General features: G+C 38.9%; 1 protein-coding gene across 1 annotated transcript; it reads left to right on the top strand.

The window, feature by feature from the left end:
- Positions 1 to 1,660: 1,660 nt before the first annotated feature.
- Positions 1,661 to 25,354, top strand: LOC101158630 (uncharacterized). Its single transcript, XM_011485014.4, has 11 exons — positions 1,661 to 2,075; positions 3,372 to 3,426; positions 5,681 to 5,757; positions 5,909 to 6,043; positions 6,293 to 6,442; positions 8,009 to 8,069; positions 8,988 to 9,171; positions 20,364 to 20,434; positions 20,759 to 20,879; positions 21,835 to 21,905; positions 22,361 to 25,354. The coding sequence occupies exons 1-11, from the start codon at positions 1,789 to 1,791 to the stop codon at positions 23,063 to 23,065; spliced, it is 1,917 nt and encodes a 638-aa protein (XP_011483316.1). The 5' UTR covers positions 1,661 to 1,788; the 3' UTR covers positions 23,066 to 25,354.
- The last annotated feature ends 575 nt before the right edge of the window (positions 25,355 to 25,929 follow it).

The following is a 25,929-nucleotide window of genomic DNA, read 5'->3' as shown; positions in this document are numbered from 1 at the left end:
ATCCTGGGCAAGGATGTAGAGGTGGTGAAGGAGTACAAATACCTGGGAGTGACTATTGACAGCAAACTGAGCTATAGGAGCCACAGTACTGCTGTATACAACAAGGCCTGCAGCAGACTCTACTTCCTGAGGAAGCTGAGGTCCTTTAACGTGTGCAGCAAGATGCTGGGGATCTTCTACCAGTCAGTGGTAGCCAGCACCTTGTTCTCCTCCGTGGTCTGCTGGGGAAGCAGCATTGCAGTCAGTGACGCCAACAGACTGAACAAGCTGATCAGGAAGGCGGGTTCTGTCATTGGCTGCAAACTGGAATCATTTGAAGCAGTGATGGAGAGGAGGTCACTAAACAAGATCCTATCCATTATGGACAACCCAGACCATCCTCTTCACCCGGTTCCGTACAAACAGCGGAGCTCCTTCTCTAGGAGGCTCAGACAGCTCCGCTCCAAAACTGCCAGATACCAGAAATCCTTCATACCCAACACAATTCAACTCTACAATAACTCACAATTCAACAGATAACCTTTGCACATCTTTTCTTTCTTTTTTCTTTTTTGAACATTTTTCTTTCTCACCTGAAATGTTTGTAAATAAATTTTACCACCTTATTATTTACATTTATGTTACCTTTTTTTATTTCATATTATTCGTATTATTTTTTCTTCTTATGTTTACAATGCTGTCATTGGCTATGGTAACGAACAAATTTTCCACATGTGGGATCAATAAAATAATTCTGATTCTGATTAAACCAGTGCCTTCTCCCTGTGAGGCAATAGTGCTAACCGCCACCGTGCAGCCCTACTGTTCTAGTGGTGCAATGCACATTAAGACAGATGACAATGTATGTGTGCTGCGCTTCATCTAGATTTTGGTCAAATTCTCCCTTGTTGTGCAGGATTTGAGGACACACCAAACTTTCTTCAAGATTCTTTTTTTCTTCTTAATTTTCAATAACTTTTCTTGGTTTTTGGAGAACTTTCAATTCTGTATTCACCACGTCTTTTATAATTAATAAAAAAAGAACACATTGTTCCTTTTGTGAGACACAATCTAGATCACAGGGACAAACATGTTTTTTGTCCTTCTTCCTGCATGTCACAGGCAACCACCCTGCAGGTCTCCTGATGCCCAATTAACTTCTCACCTTGGATCCTGGGGAGAGTTTTGAGTTTTCCACTATGGCTTCAGTTGTTTTGTCTGAACGTAAGCCTCATCGATCTTGGACCTTTCATTACGCCCCCCACCATGAATATTTGGTAGCTTCTGCCATGTGTGCTGGTCACTGGGTGGTGATTGACCACTCGAGGATTTCGTGTCCCTGATAATCGAAGCGAGAACAACGTGGTGTTCCCATAGAGACATCCCCAACAGATACACTCCCGTGACACCCTGGTTGGTGGGTGAAATTACACAGGCTTGGCTTTTACCATCACCCGCAGCCCAGCGCACCGTGGGTGGACATCGAGGTTTATTTCGTGGGGTGTTGGAAAGATTTATTTTTAAAGCTTGTGTTCATTTTGCTTAATGCTTACAGTTTTTTAGCTGTTCTTTTTGTTTGTTGACGCTCTCATTTCTGTCTTGGCTCTAATTGGAGTTTTACGCGTCACTTTCTGCTCACGCACAGTTTATGAGCTGTGTACTTTTGCCACAAGTGGATCAATTTACCCGACATTTCAGATTCAATGATCTTTTACGTGCCTGTGTCGTCCAAGTGGGATTAGCGCCTTGAGAGTTTCTTCAAACTAACATCGCACTCGCTGGCGCGCCCGTGCGCTTTTACGCACAACGATGAGCTCGGAAAAGCCAAGCTTTCTATCCCAGCCCGTGGTGAAAAACATCTTCATGTTCCGGAATGGGGATCCATATTACGAGGCACGTCGGATTGTCGTGAACGAGAAGAGGGTGTGCAATTTTGAAACCCTGCTGCGGGAAGTGACCGGCGGGATTCAGGCTCCGTTTGGAGCGGTGAGAACCATCTACACACCGAGAGGAGGTCACAAAGTTGACTGCATGGAGAGCCTGCATAGCGGGGAGCAGTACGTGGCTGCAGGAAGAGAGAGATTCAAAAGGCTGGAGTAAGAATAAGTTATGTTTTTGTCTCAAACGTTTTCACTTTGTTCATTCGCCCTCCACATTTTTAGTTATAGTCTAAAAATCCTTACAATCTGGCTGTTTGCATCAGGGGATTTTCTTGAAAAACACGTTTGGATTGTACGAAATAAATCTGGAACTTGAAGGTTGGCCCAGTAATGAACCTGGCTTATGTTGGTGTGACTCAACAGATTTGCACCAGTGCTGAGTCACATCTTAACGCAAATGAGATCAGTCCGGGACTTGATCTGCCCTGGCCTTGAAATGAATGTGAAAAAAGATAATAGGATCAAAGTAGCCATGATCTGATGGCATCATGTGTGGGGCGAGGTGGTATGAAGGTTGCATTCTGCAACATGTGCTACATTTGCCACAATGAAAGACAAACTGCATGAAGAGTTGATGGACATCTGCCCGTTTACTGACTGTTGGTTATGCCATTCAAATGTTCTAAAAACCAACCAGGGCAGAAAATTTTGGACACATAAAATTCTTTAAATTTCTTAATCAGACCATTTGGGCCACATTTGGAATATGGAACAGAGTATATTGTCACTGCACTGCATGGTGTGCAGTGCTTAGCGCCCTGACCTCTCAGTAAGAAGGTCCTGGTTCAAATTCCAGCTGGGACCTTTCTATGTGCAATTTGCATGTTCCCCCTGTGCATGCATGGGTTTTCTCCATCCACTCCAGCTTCCTCCCACAGTCCAAAAACATGCTTCTTAGGTAATTAATTAGGTTACTCTAAATTGTCCCTATGTATGACTGTGAGTCAGTATGGGTGTTTGATTGTGTGGCCCTGCAATAGACTGGCGGCCTATCTGAGGTGTACCCCACCTTTACCCAACAGTAGTGGACAGGCTCCAGCAACCCTATGATATTATACACCGGGTTAGGAAAATGGATAGATGGATAGATGGATAGCCACAGTGTCACGGTGCTGTTTGCATGTACAACACAATTTAAACCAACCAGTCAAGGGGAAGGAATCACACACACATATATCAATTTTTCATACGCTATCAAGTGGCACATGAAGTTAAAATAATTATAGACGAATAATTTATTTAAAAAAATACATTTGAAATCAGTGGTTACAGAACAATTGTATACAATTGTCTACAATTTCTGTTTAACATCTAATTTAAAAATATATATTTTACAGTGGTTATGGCTTTTGGATCTAAAAGAAACTTACAAAAAAAATGATCAAGTTATTTGCAAATAAATCAATATTTTTTACTATTACTGTAATTCAGGCTTTTTCTCTTTATCTACAGTTATGTGCAGATTGGCACCAGAAAGAAGAGGATGATGCAGACTTTAACCACACCGGTATGGGAGCATCATGCCAACAGTGTCCTGTCAGAAAGTATGTTTCTCATCATGCCTCCATTCGTTCAATGAAGAGGCGCATCCATGTTCTGTTTTCCCATGTTGTATTAAGGAAGTAAACAAACCTGGTCATGTGACGTGGTGAATTGTTTTTCTCTGTCTCTAAGTAACTTTGGAAGATGTTTTGTTTTTGACAGAACATTTTTAAGGGTTTGAGTCGAAACAGTAAATGAATGCATTGAATGCAGGTTGTGTGAAGAAGTTGTTGGGATAGCTGAAGCAAGGTGTAACAATGAGTATCCTCCCTCTCTTTTTGACAGTGAAGAAACACCGTTGTTCCTCCAGTGACCATGCATTATTGATTTATGGATCATAACCATCCCTCCTTTTAATGCAACTTTAATCATCAGCTATGGGGTCAGAGCAGGGGCAGAGGCATCTTAAGGTCAGATAGCTCAGACTAGACTAATCATATTTGAAAGATGACTGGAGGTGGTCTGTCAAAGACTTGGGTAGTTGGAGCATGTAAACAAAACATCTATAATTTATGTTCCATGATAAAAAGTAAATATTTCGATTTCAAAGTGAGTTTTTAAATAGTAATGCAATTAATAAGTTAATCGGTCATCCTTACTGAATTTCTACAATTATGGTTGACTCCCGCTTTTTATAGGACACTGGAGAACCTGAGGAAGCTTGCGTTTCTGCGTTTGTGACAGAGATACAACATGTGCATTGTTTTTTTTTCTGCATGCTCCTTGTTGTCACTTTTAGAGATACAACATGTGCATTGTTTTTTTTTCTGCATGCTCCTTGTCACTTTTCGCACTCTCAAGAAGCAATGTGGCAAATCCAAATCTTTAAGCTGCCCTATGTAAATGGAATAAACAAAACCCTCATACCTACAGTACGTTTCTGTTTAACCCTTGTGCTATCCTAGGCACTTTAACATTGGGAGTTGGGTCATCTAGACCCACTAGACAGTGCGCTGAACCTTTTTTCTTCAAAGATTTGTGATCTTCACTGGTGTCCATAGATAACCTGAAATCTTTCCACCTTTATCCACCTTTGTCATGGTAGGTAGAACACGTCAATGTAAGGGTGGGGTCATCTAAGATAGCACAAGGGTTAAGAGAAATAAACTGCTTCCACTGCTGCCTCACATACACATCCACTGGGAGGAACAAAAACACACATTTTGAGCAAGCTGATATATCCAATGAGTCTTGGTTTGACTTTTTTTGTGCAATACAGCACTTAAGCTGCAGTAAATGGTTAAACAAATTAAACCTACTGCATTTTGCTGGTCCGGGCCTTGAGGGTTGTGGCTGGTCTACCCACAGTTTAGGATTTCTGACTTCAGAATGTTTTTTAGCCAAAATTAAAACAAAAAGACGTGCCGAATGGGTATTCCCTATGCTTTCCCCAAAACATGATCTTCATCCTTTGTTTATCAGAAATATACAAGTGATTGCTCAGAAAAGTTAAAAAATAAATCTTGATACATCTCTCACTTGTGAACACAAGTTGGATGGTTTCAGGTCTGTATTAACTAAAAAGAACATGCAAGGTGTTTAAAAGTTTAAATGTTACATTGTCTACAGGGGCCTACCAAAATATCTAATATTTGTCATTCACTGTAAAGCAAAATGTTTACTCTTTGTGGAAGGATTGTCAACAGAGAAACAAATCTGGACTTTTATTCTCTTCTAGCCCCTTAAACAGGCAAACTTTTTCTTGTTTATTTATCTTGATCTTGCCTTCGTTTTCTACTTTCGTAGTTTGTATCGGTTCATGTGCCTTCGTTGTCGATGGCAAACACTAGTAGATTGAAAGCGTAGCACCTTTAAACATTTTCCAAGATTCATCCATTATGTAATTTTACTTAATTCCCATATGGGGTCAAGCTATTAAAGCTGGAAGGCAGAGTACTCCCTGTTTGCCAGACCGCTGTATAGGGAAACACACAAAGGCAAACAACCATACATACACAAACATTTACACCTTTTTCTGGACTCCCTGAAGTTGTCAAGCTGCAACTTCAAACCTAACTTTGACTTGAAGTTTGGAGACCATTATCAGGGATGGAACTGGGCAGATCTGGACTTGTGACTACAGACTTGATTCATGTGGTTCTTTTGCATTTGAGTTTTACAATCCAATGTTTGGTATGTTTATAAACTTTTAGCAACTCACTCTTATCACAACTCTAAAAATCTAAAAGTTTTTGTCCTTTTTTTTCTTCTCTTTTCAGACTAAACCTCTGCCCCCCAATCGAATAAGTGTGTCTGCTCGTTTCCTGAAGCCCATCAAGGAACCATGTCCAATATTGTAAGTTTAGATTGCACACTTTTCTGCTAATTTTTCCATTATCCTGTTATTTTTCCGAATCCCATCCTCTTGTTTTAAAGTTTTGCTTCAGTAAGAATGTGAAGGATTTTTGATAACCAGTTCTTACTCCGTTTGCATCTCCTGTGTTTAGTGTGGTGGCGAATGGTGACATCTTGAACCCTGCAATGAGGCTGCTGATCCACCAGAGGATGCTGGGGCAGTTTGACAGGATTCTGGAAATGATCACAGAGAAGATGGGGCTGAGAGTGCTGGGAGGAGTGCGAAGGTAAAAGTGTGTGTGGGCAGATCACACCATCATGTCTGCGTTTTGCATCTATTTAGACATATGTTAATGCATGCATAAGCGTTCTATAAAAAAAACATTTTTACATTTTGTTGCTATGGCTCAAAAAGAGCAGTAAATGACTTCAGTTAGCAGTCATTTATAAATGAAAATACCTTTTTTATCTTCTAAAACAATAGCAGAAGTTTAAGAACAATCCTCTGTGTTTGGACTCCCTCTGTGTGTCTTTAGTCTTTACACTTGTGAAGGCCTCCAGGTAACCGATGGGGAGAAGTTGGAGAGCGGTCAGCTTTATGTGGCTGTGGGAAGAGAAAGATTCAAGAAACTTCTATACAGTGACCTTCTTTTCTCCAAACCAAGAGGGGCGAGGATAAACAGAGGGTAAGGCATAAAAAATCCACCTAAAAAAACAAAACAAAAAAAGCCTTCAAGTAGTCTCAATTTGGTTCTAAATTTTAAGTACTTTTATGATGTTTTCATTTATTTGATTTTATCTTGTATGAGGTTATCAGCTGTCCCAACAATTTCCGGTGAGAATTCTGTCTGTCTGTCTCTCTCTCTCTCTCTCTCTCTCTCTCTATTTTCGGTATTTTTTTCGGTACAAAAAACTAAGGCAGAAAAAATTACTAATAAAATGCATTTATTGGTTTTAAATAACAATAAATAAAATTAACCTATGTAGGGGATCTGATTAATAAAATAAGAAAAACTATTAGCTGCCAGGAACCAAACAAATTTGGATAATTAACACTGGCCTGAAAAAAAAAAACATTTTGACTTGCACATCTTTTTTCTTGTAGACCCGATTGTTACAGTCGGTGATGCCGTTTTAAGTTCATTAACAGATTAGATGTGTTACTGGGGCATACGCTATCTTTGTGTAACAATGTCAACACACAGCATTCGACTTATCCAATTGTCTTTTCCTTTCATGGATGCTGACAACAAAGTTGAAGGGATATGGGGGGGTCCTCATCTCTGGCCTCGCGTCTGCATTAGCCACATGTTTGACATGCTTACTGTCCGTCACCTAATAGCGTATCGGAGGAAACTCATGGCTAACATTAGTTAATACAGTGGTGACCTGGGGGTTAGCCCCGCCTATAGCCACTAAACTCATGGGAAGTGTGACATCTTGTGTGTTGAATCCTTCACCATCACTGAGAGAGCTATGAAGAGAAGTGAGGTTCATGTTGTTACGCTGTTCATGTGCGTTCAGAATAAATGGATTTAATGCTGGAAAGGAGAATGAGCAATCTATTTCTCTGTCTACTTTCTCTCTAAGACTGTATGAGGGCATGTGGAGAATGGGGCAAGGACAGCCAACATAGCTAGTTAATTAGCAGCTCGGCTTTTCCAATGTGAACCAAAATGAAACTGCCGTACCGAAACGGTTCGGTTCAACTTCCTGTATCACTACACCCCTACCTTCAAGTAATATGTTGTTATATACTGGATACATTGTCTCATTTCCTCACAGAAATGTAACAATGACATTTAAATTTGGAAACTCTTCCATTTTTTAAGTTCTCTAAAGACAGAAAACTCATATATTTCAACACTCTTAAATTGCTGTCAGTGTCTTTGCTCCCTTGATATTTTGTAAAAAGTTGCTGGTTCAAATCCAGACTTGGTTACTGTGCCTGTGTGGGTGCTCAAAGTCCAAAAATAGGCCTCATAGGAGTGAGCGTGAGTGTGTGTGGTTGTGGGTGTGCAGAAAAAAAAACAAGTAAGTGATTAATTGACTTCAATGGGTAAAAGAAAAAATGTTTACAAGTTACATTTTACAAAATTTAAAAAATTCAAATTCAAAGTAGTTTACAGTTATTATTAATATTATTTTATAGTGCAATGATTTGCTTTATTGTGAGACTAAAGTGTGCTGTTTTGGAGAAAATGGAGTGTTTTTCTAAATGACCTGATAATTTCTATTTATTGTTTTTACAGGAGGAAGACATACTCTCTCCCACCTCTGTACAGATTTTCAAACTCAAAGCAAAGTGGAAATGTAAGATTTACACCATTTTCCTAACACATTTGGTTTAAAGGGCCTATATCATGCAAAATCAACTTTTATTTTTACCTTTTAAGTATGTTATAATTTTCATTTCTCTCTATTTTGATCCATTCATGCATTTCTGAGTATTCCTCTAAAAACCTTCACTCTGAGCCCCTCCCAGTTCACGAAAACGAGTGGGTTTTCACGTGTGATGTCACAAAGTAAAGACCAAAACCTTCCTGGTAGAGTCTGCGCTGTCAGCACCATCCCCAGACTAACACTCACACCCACTTTCTCTGCCTAGCTTGCGGTAATCAGCAAAAATGCTTTTGTAGGGCTCCACGATCTGCACATCCATCTTTGCAGAAGTTTGGATGATGTTTTTTTTTTTTGCGGGCGTAACGCAGATACGCTGCAGAGACCGACTCTAGGATGACGTCATGTAATGGGTGGCACACACAAGGAGCGAAAGGCGGTGTGTGTCAGAGATTGAGTCGTCTTATTTCGGGGTAGCAAAACCAGCTGCAAAAATAAGTAATATTTCATCAAAAAATCCTACTTTAGCATGTCAAAGATAACATTTTATCATATGGATTTAATTTATTCTAAAAGGCTTAAGAAAAGCATGATATAGGCTCTTTAAATTAACCTCTGGTGTTGAGTCTGTGGGGACTTTCAGCCAAACCATCTTTTTTAACATAAATAATCATGCCTCATTCTCTTAATCTGTAATTTTCTACTTGTAAATACCAAGTTTATAGTTTTTCGAATTTTAAAAAGGACTTTAAATAAGTCGAAATTGCTTAAGAATCATTGATTTATTATTATTTTTTGACTCATGTTCTGATAGAACACACACAACCATCTGCTTCAAGATATTTCTTTCTTTGAACTAAATTGACACAACTGGATATCCTTTTTTCTCAGAGTAAGTCAGAGGTTCCCAGCAGTAACAGTGAGGATCGAGATTTTAGGACGTCTCCTTTGGGCCTCAGCAACACCAGCAAGGAACATCTGTCGTCTATTGTGAGGGAGATCTCCCAGTCAAAGCTGCTCTCCCTCAGGAAGAGGAAGAGCGGACAAAGCTTCAACCCCTATCCATGCGATGATGGTAACATGCCAACACAAAACAGCCATTTAAGTCTATTAAGAATCGTTTTTGAAGCATTGACTGCATTTTTTGAAGGCTGATAAATAAATATTACCAAAAAAAGAGGAAAAAAGGTAAGGAAAGACAGGTGGATGGACAGATGGAAAAATAGAGACATGAAGAAAAAAAAGATAAATGCAGTCTCAACAGGGCACAAACCAGTGCTTGTGCCTGTCCCAAGCCAGTCAAATGCATAGGGTGTCAAGAAGAGCATTCAGCTTAAAATTTATATATAGGAAAATATATATTATGGATAGATGAACAATAGCGATAGCATGGTTTTCTAAGCATTTTAGGGGCTCGGAGGGATTTGATACCCCAAACTCTCAGCACAACCAGACTTGCCCCCCCTGATATTCTACCTGCACCTCATAGTGGGACTGGCTTAATCCGGGCCAGCATGTTAGAAGATATTTTTGTTGCTTTTGCATCTTTTACACTTAACATACCTTTTTTTATGCTTTGTGGTTTTGTTGAATACCTATGACGTAATGGTCTGTCTGGAAAATATTCAGGAACTTGTTCAGCACCTAAATGTCCACATAGGGGCACTGTTGCTCTGCAAACCTGAAGTCTGACTCTGTGAAAGTAGGTCCAGCATGATGACATGAACAACTATTTCAAGAAACCCATTACATCATCTTCTGTGCTTGTGATCAGTGTCTCTAATTGTCCTGTGGAAACTTAGGTTTGTGCTTGGTGGTGACAACATTCGCAGCAGATGAAAACCGAGGTTGATTTGGAAGCTGTCCATTAAAAAAATTCAAAGGGATAAAAAAAAGAAAAAAAACCTTAAAAAAATATTCATAAATAAGATGACTTTTCATTTTAAATGAACCACAATGATTGTGGTCGTACTCCATCCATTGTTTCGAACCAGATTACGTCAGCTTTCCGGATGGATGTTTTTTTTTTGCTCCTCTGGCAGGAGAGTTGATAGTCGAAGCACAAAGAATTTGTGTCTGTGGTTCTGGGGAGCTGGCATTTTGCATCAAAGGAGCAGACGTGGAACATGTGTGCAGGCGTGTTCGACTGCAGTACAAGTTTATGTGTGTGTTTTCCTCTGCTGCACGTAGTAATCTTCTTCACTGTTGATCCTTTGCAAATCTTTTGGTAAGAGAAGTCATTTTAGGAGTACAGAAAACAAACAAAAGACAACAATATTGGTCACTTTGGGTGACATTGACTAAATATTGAATGAACATAGAGAAAGGAAGTGGATCTGGCGTCAGACGAGGCAGTTTAAGCATGTCTGCTCCCTCTGGACTCCCCCCTGTGGTTTGACCTTTAAAATCTCTTTGAGTTGCTGTCATGTTAACAAGACACAATAGTTTTCTTATTTGTTTAGCTCCATTGCAAGATAATAAATAAATGATGCAATGTCTTTGCGCCTGTTAGTCATGCTTCTCCTATAAAATAGAGTACATTTTCATTTTCGTTTGCCATCTCTTTGAAAATAAATGCATCCTTGCATTACATCAACTCTATGAGTTGGAGTTTGCGCTCGCATCGAGCTCCTCAGCAGGAACTCTGTGTTCTTCTCACTTTCATGATTCACAGCAGCACAGAGGTGTTTTTTGCCGTTAATTTTCCTCGGAGAAATGCTCCCCTCCCTCGGTGCCGGCTTAATGCATTCAGCTCTTTAGCGAGCCGGAGCTCAGGGAAAAAGCTGGCAGAGGCTGTGGAAGAAGCCGTCAGGAAACTCATGTTTCTGACTGAAACTTTTAGAACAGGAAACAAAAGATGATTGCGAAGGTGTCACGCCATCATTAAAATATTTGTGAGCAATGACGGATACAGGGAGAGACATCAAGTCAAAAAGAAAGAAGAAAAAAAGCTCTGCTTGATTTTGTTGCAAGGGAGAAGACAAAAAAGACAGGCTGACGCTGTAACTTGAGCTACTCGCTTTGTCCTAACACAATCAAAGTGTATGTGCATGCCTGTTCATGTGTGTTTTAACACCAGCACACATTATTTACTGCCCATCGGCTAGACCGAGTAAAAGTGCAGCAGGTTGTGTCTGGTGTATTGTACAGCATTTAATGTTTCTGCTTCATTAGCTTAAACACAGGAGGAGGACAAAGGGGTCGGGAGGCACGACAACTCATGCAGCAAAGGTCACCGACTGAATTTGAACCCGCCGCAACAAAGACGTCTGGCTTAAAAGAGTTTAAAATGATATTGTGGCTGTCATACACAACACGGTTACGGCAGTCTGCTTGAAAGCGGTTAATTATTCGTCCAATTTAGCCAGCCCAAGCATTTATGCATCGGTGCTCGGTTTCTATAGAGGCTGTTGGCAGCTGTTGCTAACCTCAGAATAGGAATAGGAGGAGGATGTTTATCAGTTCTTCTCCTTAAAGGACCTCTGTGGACAATTCAGTTAATGGCTCCCTCGAGAAGGGAGGACAGGTAAAAACAGTTGAACTGAGACGTTAAAAGGAAAGAAAAAAAGAATAAAATCTGAATTTATTGAAAAGAGATAGTGATAGAGGGGGAATGAAATGATGAAAAAGGAAGAGAAACAGGTGGAATTAAATAGTGAAAAATGTGAATAGGTTGAGTTGATAGAGCATGAGCTTTGAGCTGAGATAAAAAATAAAAAAAGGGGAGGGGGGGCAAAGTCAGATATTGAAGGGTAGGTGCTGGGTGGAGTTTGGGTAATTGCCTTTCATTTGGATAATCTTCCCATTTAGAGTCATCAAAGCAGATTTTTACTTGCCGGTGCTTCTTGCTGGGGCTAAATTGCTTCTGTGAATATCAACAAAAGAGGCCTGTGCTCTAAGGAAGAAGGACTAACAGACAGCATTAGGAGAGACAGGAAAAGGCAAAGATACAGACAGAGGAGGAAGGCTTTATTGATATTCATCTTTTCTTATCCATGTCTCCGCAGGTGCATTAATAAGGGAGAATATTAATTGAAGCTAAGGGGGAGCCTAGAAAGTGTTGTTGTTACTGTGTGGTAAAGACCCAATCCAATGAAAGTTTTGTTTTTGCTGTTTTTACCATGTTCTTGTGGCCTAATTCTCATGACGGAGGAAATAAATTGAGAAATGTAAGCTTAAAATTGCATTTCTGAGTATTGCTTTAATTAAATTGTTGTGAATCAGGAGCAGACGCTAAAATGTCACTGGAAAAAGTTAGTAGGTGTGATGTTGAAACCACTACGGTAAGCCTCAAGCTCCCTGCTCTGCTCCTTTCTGCATCCTTTTGCAGAAAACCAGAATCACGTACATCTTCATTTTCCTCGTCCAAGCTGGTATCAGGCTTAAAACTGCATAGCTGGATAGCTCCCATATTGTCCGCCATTTTTTGTTGTGCCGCTAATGTTATGCAACATACGTGTGTTGTAGAATGTGCTAAACATGCATTCCTGAACTTGCTTTTAGCATACGGTGTTCACACTGTACTGTCGCCACTTGATACTAGTGCATGTTGGAGGAAGCTTGGTGTGAAATGTCACACCAGTGCAAGTCTTGTTAATCTCGCTCCAGACTTTTTCTTCCACAGCTCTTTTCTGACATATAAAAAACTTGGTACGGGCACAATCCATAATTAATCATTTCTCCTTCACGATCAATTTTCAAACGGTTGGTACTTCCATCAATTAAAAAGGAATGATATCCATACCTGATTGATCAAAGTTTAACTGGTATAACTATCAATGTGCATTCAATGGTCACACACTTTGTACGTAGAGCCCATAAACTGACTTAAAAACGTGCGTAGCTATCCAAAAACACAAGAATATTTAACGTGAAAACCTGAAACGCGCATTTACTAAAATGTTATATTGGAAGCTTCTGTGGTGGGGGTCAGGTGCACAGGAGGGTGGTTGTTCCTGGATCTTTGTTTGACGGTGAGGCTCTTGGATGCCTGGATCGGCCGGGTTGCTGCGCTGTCTGCCCCCAGCTCTGGGGTGTGGGGTGCCGGGCCTCTTACCTCTGCTGGACCATTCAGTGTGATCTAGGTACACTCTAAGAGGCACACATTTATTCAACCCACCTGCTTATTCACCTTTGTACAAATATGGGCACGGGTATTGTGTTTTTCTCTTTTTCTACACCCCTCTTCATGAATATCGGTAATGCGAATATTGTTTGTACCTGTCTATGTTCAGAAATCTTGGGAGATACAGTAAATTTTTAATCATTAATGTATGATTATACTTCTAACCTGTAAATAGTTGTGTGCAGACTTAATTTTTTTTATTTGTTTTTTTGTTGCTGTGTGAACTAAGTTATGTCATTTACTTACGACTCTTTTATGTTTTAACTTTGTGATATCGACTACCCCCACTATAACCCCTTATCCCCCATCTCCGACATCCCACTCTGTTTCTTTCTCTCCTCTTTTTTTTCTTATTTCCGTCCGGTCCAACAAGGAATGCATACAAATATAATTTTCATAAATGAAGCTTTGCCTCAAATACAAAAGGGGTTTATTAAAATTTACACTCAGTTTGTCTGAAGATCCATAAACCCCAATTGTAACAAAAAAATCTGACCAATACCAGAGGCACTCAGCTCTGATCTGCTTGCTCAGCTGCTGGACAGGACAAGTTAAAAAAATAAAGAAATAAGGAAGTGGCCGCTTGAACGTTCGTTTTCAAGCCTGGGGTGAACGTAGCATTAGGTTGGGTTTGTGAGGCACGGTAAGCCAGCGATGGAAAGGGTAAACAGATAGATGTTGGGGAGTAGGGGTGGGCTTACTCCTTATGAATGCCAACAAATCAGAAGAGAAATTTTAATAAACTTCTGCTGCACTGTAAATACTATGTCCTAGAAAATGACATTTATGCTAAAAACTGCACAAACATAATGAAAAGACCCCTGGGAACAATCTTACAATGGATCAAAACATGATTAGAGTTGGACTTTAAGCTATAAAAAATGCCACTTTGACTTCTCCTTTGAATATAATTTTTCAAAAAATGTTTTCTTAGTTGTATTTTTTTGGAAACTCTGTGGGAAGAAGAGTGTTAAAAGCTGTAGATTGCCTGTTGGCTCCATCTCTGAGAGCATCTGTCCAATTTAAGCTGCTGGAAGGATGCACATCGTCACCTGCTCACACAGTTTTCCTCGAAAAAGACTTCATATGTCATTTTTAACAAAGAGAAATGAAAGCGCTCCTCGTCTTGCTTTTGCGAGCCGGAGGGGAGCGTGGTAAAGATGTGGGAGTCTGTTTATGTCTTTGCCTCTGTTTTTGCAGGAGCCATCCAACCAGATCAAGCCTCTTCCTCTGGTGTCATAAAATGTAAATCTTCCTTGGGGAATTAGCCCTGTTAGCATGTGAATCTACAGCGCCTGTCAGGGTAAAATGGGCTTCAGAGCAGCATTGACGTGCACAAGATGAGTCCGTGTGTCTTAAATTGTGTGCCTGTGTCAAAAAACAAAGCAATGAAGGCTGAAAGACGGTAACACTTGAAGGTTTTTTGTGTTGTTGGAAAGTTTGCAGCGTGTTCATTTATGTGTGTCTTTGTAAGTTTTTATTTCATGTGCTTACATGTCATATTCTAGACACCTTGCCCTTTCAACTGTGGCAGAAAAAAAAGGTTCTTGATGGCCCCTTTGATCCAGGATTACTTAAAAAAAAAGCTGTGAAGACGTATTAATCTGCTACATTAATCTGCTAACAACGTTTCAGCTGTAAGATGTTAAATATAGGGTTAGGGTCATGTCTGACACTTTGGGTGGCACAATTTAACTCACGTCTGTCACCTCTAATCGAATCGGCGGTGCTTGCTTTGGTAGGGTCTGGCAGGCACACATGTGACTCCCTGAGATAGACGTATCACCGTCCGAGCTGAATGGCCAGAGTGTTTAGCTGACATTTGCAGATATCTGGGGTTTACGCCACATCCTTGCATTTGGAGTTTAGCCAGACAGACCCACTTCGATGCAAATTGTGTTTTTGGTGTTTTGAACATGTTTTTGTGGCATCTTTCTGATCATGGAGGACATATATAAAGAGAATTAAGATTAAAACTGCCTTTCCTGGTTATTTTGGCACCATTCGTCCAAGCTGGCATCTGGCTTAAACTGGATAGCTCTGACAGTGCTCTCTGTTGGATCTGTAATGTTAGTTTGGGGCTGTAAGGTAGCGAGATACATGGATGATGGGAAGGGGGGAGGGGTAACTCTGTGCCAACAGTCCCACTGCTGCTCTGCAGAAACTATGTCCTGGAAAACAACACTTTTTTTTTTTTTTTCTAAAAACAGCATAATCATCATTAAAAGACCAAAAGATGATCGCAGTGGGACTTTAATGGGGTTCTGTCTGGTTTTTGTCCTAACGATGCGCAACAACAAGTGTCTATGCAAAACTATTTAGCCTTATTTGAACCGTTTAAGTCTTCGCTAATGCCTGACTCAGAGCAGCGTTACATAACCGACATTTAAACCACAATTTTTTATTTATTCCATCTATATTTTATGAGGAAATATACATAGCCCCAGGAAATCTATATACATCTGAAGTTGAGGCCATTCAGGTTAAAACCTTGATATAATGAGGATGTTTAGATGGAGGGTTCCTGGAAGCGGGGAGAAAATAGAAAAGAGAACCAGCTCCATGAATTATTTAAAAATTGAGCTGAAGCCGTGACCTTTATAAATATTACTCTTCCTGTCTGACTGCAACATTGTTAGGCAGCGCTTTCCTTTGATTTAATGTCAAAGCTATCTTAGCACAGGGCTGCACACTACAGCAGATATGTAGACTTTTCAACACTATTGAAAAGGTTCCCTAAAGAGAAAGTGCATGCTATTGATTTATTCTGAGGTGCCTCGGAAACAAGGATTAATGGAAAATATCCATCTCGGCTGAAATATTTTATTTGGTGAATCTTAGGGAAGATATGCTGCCTTTTCAGTGCTTTTTCGCAAAATAACGGAACTTTTGTAATTTAATCCTAGCTCTAGTCATCATTTAAATACCTTTGCCAAGCTGACTTAAAACTGTAAGTCGTGAAAATTTGCCAACAGAGTCCGGTTGTCTGGACTCAAGAGGGGTGTTGTTTTTTTTCCCCCTGCGTTTCGCATCACCATAAAACCCGAGTCCAACTGTGTGCCGCTCTCGCAGTAGCTCACCACAGACTCATAAAAAGCTTTAATAGGACTCTGGTCAGTGACTGGAGTGCACTTGCTGAGTAGCAGCATTTCATAATCACCATTCAGAGTTACTACCAACATTATTTTACACGCCACTATAACTCAGGCATGCGCTGAGTGGATTAAATGAAGGGCGTGCAAATATGTAATATACTGTATGGTTACATAAAGAAGTCATGCGTGTGTGTGTGTGTGTGCGTGTGGTGGGGGGAGTCAGGTACGTAACGGGATATCACTTATAGAGTGTTTATTTCATTTGGAAGTGACAGGATAAGTCATTTCAACATTTTTTTTTCTCCTTGAGTCTTAAAGAAACAAATGTTTTAGTAGAAACTTCATCCAAAAAAAAGCAGCTCCCATTTGCATATCCTTTAGAATTCAAAAGTCTTTAACTGATTCTTAAAAAAACATGACTGTGAGATAAGAGAAAGGCTGCTGTTAGACAGCTAAAGGGTAGCAGAGAGTGCGACATTCAAAAGCACATCTTTCCAGAGTGCCCTAAAGGCAGATGTCTGCCTGTCAGAGGTTATAACGGCTCAGAGTCTCATGATGGATATCAGAAACAGGAAAGGATGTAATAACAAATGTGTATCTAATTAGGCTCTGGTGATTGATTTGCTTTATTTTGCTCTGTATCTCTTTTCTTTCCAGGAATATACTGGCTAAACAGATCACGCGAGTTGAAGAGCAGCTGGGTGCATCTTTCTCTATTATCTTTTCTTTCTCACATTTATTCATGAATTTCATAAAATCAGATAAACATCTCATCTAAAGCCAAAGCTTTCCTCCCTCTCTGAATGAATTTTTCACAGATGCCACAGCCGTCTTTTGTGATCGTTAACAACGAGTCATTATAAATGAAGCTTTAACTCATCTCTAAAGAAAAATAAACAAACAAGTTAGAACTGACATACATGAATTAAAAAAAAATCCCTCTAATTATTCATTTGTGGCCAAGAGTGAGTATTTTGTGTGCAGAAGTTACTATTTCGTGGCCACAAATTAGCACTTTTTAGCACTTGGTGTGTGCAAATATTATAGTGTTTTGTGCCCTCAACTTAGTAGTTTGTGGCCACAAATTAGTATTTTATTACATTTGTGTGCACACAAATTAGTATATCATGGCCACACGTTAGCATTTAATTAGCATTTGGTGAACACAAATAAGCATTGCTTGGCCACAAATTAGCCTTTTATTAACATTCTGTGTGCACAAATTAGAATTTTGTGCACACAAATTAAATGTATTAGCATTTTTGTGCACAAATGAATATTTTGAGCACACCATTAGAATTTATTTACCATTTGGTGGACACAAATTAGCAAATTATTAGCTTTGTGTGCATACAACTTTGTCTTTTGTGGCCACAAATAATCATTTTATTAGAAGTTTTGTGGACATAACTTAGCCTTTTGTGCGCACAAATGAGTATTTCGTGATACAAATTGACAATTTATGTGCAGAACTTAGCATTTTGTTTGCACAAATTAGTATTGTGTACACACATATTAGGTTAGTCTTTCATGGCCACAAACTAGCAATTTATTAGCATGTTGTTGGCACAAATTGGCATTTTGTGCATACAAATGTTATGCTAAAAAATTCTAATTTGTACCCACAACATGCTAATAAAGTACTAGTTTGTGGTCATGACATACTAACCTAATATGTAATATGTAATATGTGTACAAAATACTAAGTTATCCAAATACAATTTTAATTTCATAAAATGCCAATAAAATGCTAGTTTGCGCACAAAAATACTAATTTGACCAAAAACCAATAATTTGAGAGAATGTTTTTTAATTTTTATTTATCATGTCCAGGGCTCCATAATGTATATATATAAAAAAGGTTGTGTTGTCGGTTACAGCACTGGATTTAAATTGAAAGTAGCATGCTAGATGGCAGGTTGTGGACTGTTTTCAGGTTCAGAGCCCATTTCAGTCAATATCCTCAGAGCTAAGCTATAATGCGACTGAATGCATTTTGAAAGCTGGGATGCAGCTTGTGTCACTTCAGAGGTGGAATGTGTTATCTCTGCCTCCTATCACTTCATCTTCAGATGGGTTTTATTACATTTCTTCAGACCAACTGTCATTTATAACCTTACCTTCCTTGGATGATGGCAGCAGGAGCCATTTCAATGAGTAATTACACCCACTTACAGCTGCATCCTTGTTTTAACTCATGCAGATGGATGAGGTGCAGCTTTAACCCTGTAATGCGAGCTTGTTCTGTTTCCATGCCTCAATCAGGAATATATGCATGTGTTGGCTTGATTACAGTTGTATTTATTTATTTCATTATTTTTTCCAGAAGTCACACTCTGGCTCACTTACAAACTCCAACATAAAACGGTCGGATCATTTGATATGCCAGAACCCCAATACAACTGATTTAATCGAGCTAAAGAAGCGGATATTCTAAATGCTGTATTTAATTTGATTTTGCATTTCTATGAGCCTCTGCCTCCCCCTCAAATCACGTTAAGATGTTTAGAGTCATAGCAGCTCATCCGCTGCTCACTCCCTGTCGTTCGGCCCTCGCTCCTAATGAATGCGAGCGATTTCCATAAAATATTCTTAAAAAGGTCCGATATGATTGCCATAACGTTTCATCTCTTACAATGGCTAAACTTTAATCAGTTTTGCATTTGAAATGCATTAAACATCTCTACTTGAGTCATTTTTCTTCCTTAACTGGTGTGTGTGGAAAGGACAACTAATATTAAAGACATTATTACTCCATTTAAATATTTTTTTCTTCCTTTGGTCTTTTCCTGCTTATATCTAATTGGAAAGTTCAGTTTCATCCAGTGTGTCTAAACAAGTGTCTAATAGTACTGTGTATTAGTGCATAAAGTTGTATTCTATCTATGATGTGTTGGGTTAATTACTCCAAAGCCTTTCACGCAAATTCTTAAGCGCCAATTTTCATTTCCAACAAACCCACCTCACAGAGCTGACTGCTTTGGTAGAGGTGAGTGTCCACTGAACTGCAGCATCATGTCCTCATTTAATTCCCGGCATAGCCTCTGAGTTGTTTGATATGACAGCTGGACAGTTCAGTTCTCCAATAGATACTGTAAAAACCCCATATATATATATATATATATATATATATATATATATGTTATATTATATATTTTTTTTCTGTGCACGTTCTTGTACTACAGCTCTGTGTTTTCCCCAAATTGTGTTGAATTAGTGCATTAGACAATAGCTATTAAATTGGTTATGTGCTCAAACCTGTGTTGCTAAAGTAATCCCAATGATTTGATAGTGGTGTTAAAGATGATAGTCTTTCTGATGAAATGTGACAGTCGTGTCACAAAATAACCTCATCTGAATGCCCATTGACCCTTTCCTCGGGAGCTCCATTGTCTGAATGAAGTTGTCAAAAGTTTTTTTTCTTTTTGACCACTAGGTGTCAGGCTTGTGCCATATGTGAACACACCCAACAGGATAACTGGTAAACAAATAACAATAATAAAATTAATTTTAAAAAATCATCAATCATTAAAAATGGACTAATCCCCCGTTTAAGGACTAGTCAAACTTATTGGATTCTCTGAATCAGTTCAGTTTTTATCACTGGAGTTTTAGTTTCCAGTTTTAAAACAACAGAACAGAAAAGTATCTGTGGTTGAATTTCAAAATAACAACAGATTCGGCAAAAAAAAAAGAAATTGAATCTTCTTTTTACTAAAAATAGTGGTGGGTACAACCAAAGTTGTTTTTGCGATATTTGTGTCTCTCTATTAGGTAAGAACTTATAACAAAACACTAACACGGTCTGCTTGTTTGTTTGTTTTTTACCTTAAAGCAAAATTAGAAACATATTTATTTTATATAACATTGTTCTACTTAGTTTGTCATTTACTAACATATTGGTTGTTTACAATGAGAAAGACAGTTTTCTGATACTTCGATAAAAAGGCTACATTTCCCTTTTTTTCTTTTGCATTTTTTTAAGTAAAGAAAAGAAAAATTTCAGTCAATTTTTTCAGTCAATTTCAAATGTCTTTCTTATTCCAGACAATTCAGAATCCAAGGTCAATGATGGAAGCGCAGATTACAAAATTCAGCAGGACCGGGAAGCTGTGGAGGTATAAAAATGCAGCACTGAACAGAACAGACTGTTGCCAGGACAACACTCATCATTTTAAGAAGATAAAAAAAGAGGGTGTATACTCTATTTGAAACTAAAAAAAGTAAATAAATCTTATTCAATCTTTTGGGTTTTTGTTAAAATTGCCTTATTTCACAAAATGATTCGAAAAAATTGCTATGGAAACAAAAGGGTTCCATGATTGCATTTTAATTTGGCACATTTGATAAGTTTTATAACATAGGCCAAAGGTCTGTAAACAATCATTTTTATAATGAGGAATTCAAACTAAAATGTTCTTCCTGGGGTTACTTGGTTGCAGGAACTTGATGGTGATGTTAAAGCCACAGAAGCCATCAGTGAAAAAGAAGAAGTTGCTTCTGAAAACACAGAAGTGCCCCCACTAAGCAATGGAGACAACAAGGAAGATCTGGAGGAAAAAGGTAAAAAAGAAAAAAAAGGAAGTGATAAATGTAAACAAAAAGAAGAACACAGTGGAAGCCACACAGACTAGAGCAATGGAGGAGTGTGGAGCAGAGATTTAGCAGAGATAAAACCCAGGACTGTGATGATGATGATGGAAAACACACATCCTACCAGACGGAGGAGGAGCAAGAAAAACACAGAGATGAAGATAAGCCGGCAGTGGCGACAGAGAGGAAATCAGTAATGAGTGTGTTAGTGATGGAGACACAGGCAGTTATACAAAACAGCAGCAATCCGAAACCCCTATGTTGGAAGATGCAGCTTGTTACAAATAGTAAATGAAGCGAGAGAAAGGTTTCTGCTGACATGAAGAATAAATACTGCAAATAAAGCAGTTACACAAGCTTACATGACCAGGAGACAAAATTATTTACTTGAAGGTGGGTCTTTGTATATCTATGTATCCATTAATTTTGGAACCTGCTGCATCCCTTTTGAGGTCACAAAGTTGCTGGAGCCTATCCCAGCTACTATTATTATTATTATTAATTAACTTATTAAAGCTTATTAAAGATCTGTTGAATTTCTTCAAAATCAAATATGCACTACCAATATTACAATTAACTATTGTGCTATCCTAGGCACTTTAACATTGGGAGTTGGGTCATCTAGACCCACTAGACAGTGCGTTAAACCTTTTTTCTTCAATGATTTTTGATCTTCACTGGTGTCCATGGATTACATGAAATCTGTCCACCTTTATCCACCTTTGTCATGGTAGGGAGAACACGTCAATGTAAGGGTGGGGTCATCTAAGAAAGCATAAGGGTTAAAAAAGCTTAAATGTTTGATTTCTTAATATGTCAATAATGACTCGAAAGGCAAACTGAGCTTTCTCTTTTTTGCTCGGTATCTTAAATAATGTAAAAGTGAGCTTCACCTGATTGGTCAGCTGAAATTACTGTTTTCCAGATGAAGCAGAAACCAAGGATGAATATGAAAATTCAGATGAAAAAAATCAACAAGATGAGATGATTGAAGAGGTAAGAAATATCCCTTCTATGCATCACTGGCTGTTGACTGGATGACGTTCATTAGTGTAAAAAAAATCCTTGGTTGTGTCCTAATTATTTCATTTACTACATAGTGCATTGTTCAAATACACAATTCCAAAATTAAGTGCTCTAGAAATTTCCAAGAAGTCTGTGCGAAAAACCAGGGTGCATTGATGCTCACTAGTTTAGCAAATATAGAACACAATGCATCGCATTTGAACAATTTTTGTGAAAAAAAAGTATTTTAATTTATTTTTCATCATCAGAGCACAGTGAATTCACAATTAGTCTTTTTGAAATATTTACTTTTTGTAGGTTTTCACTTCGAGAAATCTGTGATGTCATAGATTCGAGTGGGTAAAGTTTGCAAGCTTCAGAGTAATATGCATTTCTTTTATTTTTTTAAACAATGCAATTCTTTCCTTGGAAATTCGCCATCACAGAACCACGATGATGAAGCGAAGACTGTAGATGATCCTGAAAAAGCGGAGGAGAAGGAGGGATGCATGTCTGAAAACACCACAGAAGAAGATGCATTAGCAACCAATGAAGGAAAAGGTGAAAGGCCAGATGAAGGTGGCGAAAAAGTGGAAGATGAGACGAAAGAGGCCGACGAGTCCAGTGATCAAAGCAGAGGAGGAGCAGCAGCTGCTGCTGCTGCTGAGGAACAAGAGGAGGAAGTTGATGCACAACAGAAAACCGAGGTCACAGAAGGAAGGCAGGAGCAGATAAATAGTAAAGAGCAGAGGTCCAGCAGTGCTAACAGCGATAAGACCCAGGAAAATAAAAACGATGGAAGCCTCGAATGTTCTGGGGTTGAGGAAGAGCACGAAAGAAATCAAGATGAAGATAAGCAGGAGCTGAGCAGTGGTGACAGAGAGGAACGCAGTAATGACCACGTTAACGATGTAAACACAGGGGAGCAGAAAGAGATAAAAAACAGCAATGATCCGGAAAGGCCTCAGTCAGCGAAGGAGAGTAAAAATGATGCAAGCGGCATCGTCAACGGTAACCAAGATGAAGCTAGCCAAGAGTCGGAAGAATCACAGGAGGGCAAAGTAAATGGAGAGGTGGCTTCAAATGATGATGAGGTGGAACGTGAAGCACAGCTGGACAGGAAGAATTCAGCCGCAACGATGAGTCAATGAAGAAGCAGATTTTAGTGCAGAAAAAAAGCAGCAAATGAGAAAACTGAAGAGGATAAAAAAAAAAGTTACAGCAGGAGAAGGGCTGTGAATATTACGCCCAACGTACGTAACGTAATCCAACGTAATGAACTGTCAAGTTACTGCATTTATATATGTTTTTGTAGAAAATCATTTAAATTTGTCTGTTGCTCCCATTGACTATATATGAGAACTGGATGTGTGCCGTCATGTAAATGGCCTATTTCCTGTGTTGTAATCTGTACTACCTTATGAAATGGTCTTACCCCATAGCACAAAATGATAGATATAGCTATGCATTTGTCTTACCTGATCAGATAACCCTACCTACAGTGTATGAATGAATGCACCGTTGTTATGTTAGTTATTAACACAGCAGGGTAGGTAAGAAAGGAGGAGGATTCACTAGGGGGGAGTCGGAAAGTTTCACAGGGCAGCAGCACAGACTCATGGAATAGGGAATTGGGATTGGTAGTCAGGAAACGTAGTTGACTTGTGTCGGTGGAGAGTGTAAGAACGTTTGCGACTGTCATTAATGAGCTGTATGGAGATGATCCAGAAGATCTGCAGCAGATCCGTGTGTAAAGTGCCCCTTTGTCCGTGCAGTTTTAAAAAATCGTGAGGTCTTTTGAACTGGAAGCCACGCGCACAGTGCAGAATATGAATTTACGTTGTAACTGGGCCGATAAGCCTAACTTTTATTCATATTCCACGCCACGGTCACATCATTCGGTTCGAAAGACGTGAGCTCAGATTTTGAATTGTTCACCACGCGGACATGAAGGTACTGAAGACACGGATCTGCCGTGGAGTTACAGTGCGCTGTGGAAGCAATAAACTAGACCCAGAGGTTAAGTAGTGAGCTAGCCCAAAATTCCAGAGCTAAGTTGACACGTGTAGCACTGCATTAGTGTCATTAAGCATATAATTAAATGTAGCATAACTTAAAGTTACAAAGACAGCAAAAACAGTATGAAAAAGTAAAAGAAGGGCGTTCCACTAAAACCGAAAATAATGACGTATCTTCGGACTGTGCAGGCGCTGTGAGTGCTGGTAGGAAGTTTTCTGGGGTACGACGGTTTTATGGAACGCCGGCTCCAAAGAAGCAAAATCAATTCAGTCGTCATTTTTCCACGATACCGTTGTCACCATGTTGGAACCAGAAATCATCAGTAAGCAGCGATAGGTCAGAGTCAATCTATGTCAACATTTCTATGGTAACAACTCTCGCCAATTAGGAGAGAGCTTGTTAGAAGTCCACCCCCTACCACTTGAAAACAGGCTCTGTTAATCAAACATTCAGCTTAAGGCCACTTACTTTTATTGAGGCATCTGATTGATCAGTTTATAACCAAATGACTTGCACTATAGGAAAAACTTTCACGAAAAATAACTTAATGCAAGTTTCTACAATTATTTTCTGGCTCCACATGAAAAAACGTGTGGCAAATGATCGTGTGTTGAAAATTAAAGCAGTTAAACTTTGACCAAATCAGTGACTGGGATTTGGTAGTAACGTATGGATGGCGTCCTTTTCAAACCACTGAAGTGCCAACCATTTAAAAGTTGATCGCGAAGGAAAAATGAATAATTATGGTTTATGCCCTGCCGGAATTCTATTACATCAATTCTTTCATTAATCTGAATGGGGCGTCGGAAGGAAAATTCGCAAGATTTGTACCGCATCAATATTTTGCACCAAGCCACTTCCAACTGTCAGTCCATGCGGTAATATAGGGTAGCGACAGTCCAGTGTCAACACCATAAAAGTGCATTCAAGAATGCCTGTTTAACGTGTTCTTGATCGCTAATCACATGACCAGGTACTTCCTAGATGGAACACTCAGTCCACTTCTCATGTACAGTCAATGGTTGCACATAGCTGTTAAAGCATGTTCTGGGTACAATCATGTTGGAGAAAACAAAACAGACAAAAAAAGCGCTGTGGCAACATATACTCTTAATTTTTATTCTACTCTTATTTATTCTGCTTCTTTTCTTCTGCTGAAGTTAGATATGAACAATGTTTTAAATATGTGGATTTTACTCAAAAAAATGCCTACACCAAGGTTTTGAATGCATGTTTGAGTTTCTCTGAACTAAAACCAATTCAACATATTTTCCAAAGGATCTAATACTGATTAACTTTACGAAAAAGGAAAGAGGGACTTTTACAAAATTCTAATTTAACATTCTTGTGACGTAGTCAAGATGTAAAATGCTTTTTCATTTATGTCTGTCTGTGAATAAAAAAAATAAAACTCTACAAAACAACATTAAAAATGCATTTCAGTGCATCAGTGGCTACAGTTGGTGTCATGTGTCGTTTTTTTTATTATCAAGCTTCTTAAGATGGAGCCACTTCAGACTGAGTGGTCTGAAATTCCCCCTAAATTACTTACCTAATCTTTCTTTTTTCCTGTTTTATTCATTCAAAAACTGTTAATTGTACTTTTTTTTTTAAATGAATGAACAGATTGATTCGAGAGTCTGCTCAGTTTTTCAATAGTAACAAAGACCTGCAATCCTGCAGTTTTCAGAAAAACTTTTGAGGTAAAATCTCTTCTCAAAGTGACTGTTCTGATCACTATCAGCACATAAAATAATAATAATATTTATAAGTAATATAAGAATATTTATTCTTATATTATATATTGTTGGCCAAAATTAGGAAAGAAATTGCACAATGCATCATTTTAGCAGTTTTGCCCATTCACAGATTAAGAATTTGAAATACATGTCTGCAAAACAAAGTAAATACCATCAAACCATTTTGAATTAGAAGTTCCCTGCATTTTGGGTCAAAATAAGGATTCTAAGATAGAAAATCATGAAGAAGTGAATGA

Source organism: Oryzias latipes, chromosome 16 (assembly GCF_053564925.1).
Source record: "Oryzias latipes strain Hd-rR chromosome 16, Olatipes_Hd-rR_3.1".
NCBI lineage: Eukaryota > Metazoa > Chordata > Actinopteri > Beloniformes > Adrianichthyidae > Oryzias > Oryzias latipes.
The sequence above is the reverse complement of the archived record's forward strand: the minus strand, read 5'-3'. Positions and strand labels throughout refer to the sequence as shown.

What these genes read in the sequence shown, in the direction of transcription:
- LOC101158630 (XM_011485014.4), top strand. Translation starts at nt 1,789, where the DNA reads ATGAGCTCGGAAAAGCCAAGCTTTCTATCCCAGCCCGTGGTGAAAAAC. An exon ending in AAGGAACCATGTCCAATATT is followed by an intron (nt 5,758 to 5,908) that starts GTAAGTTTAGAT and finishes TCCTGTGTTTAG; the next exon opens with TGTGGTGGCGAATGGTGACA. An exon ending in GGGGCGAGGATAAACAGAGG is followed by an intron (nt 6,443 to 8,008) that starts GTAAGGCATAAA and finishes TTGTTTTTACAG; the next exon opens with GAGGAAGACATACTCTCTCC.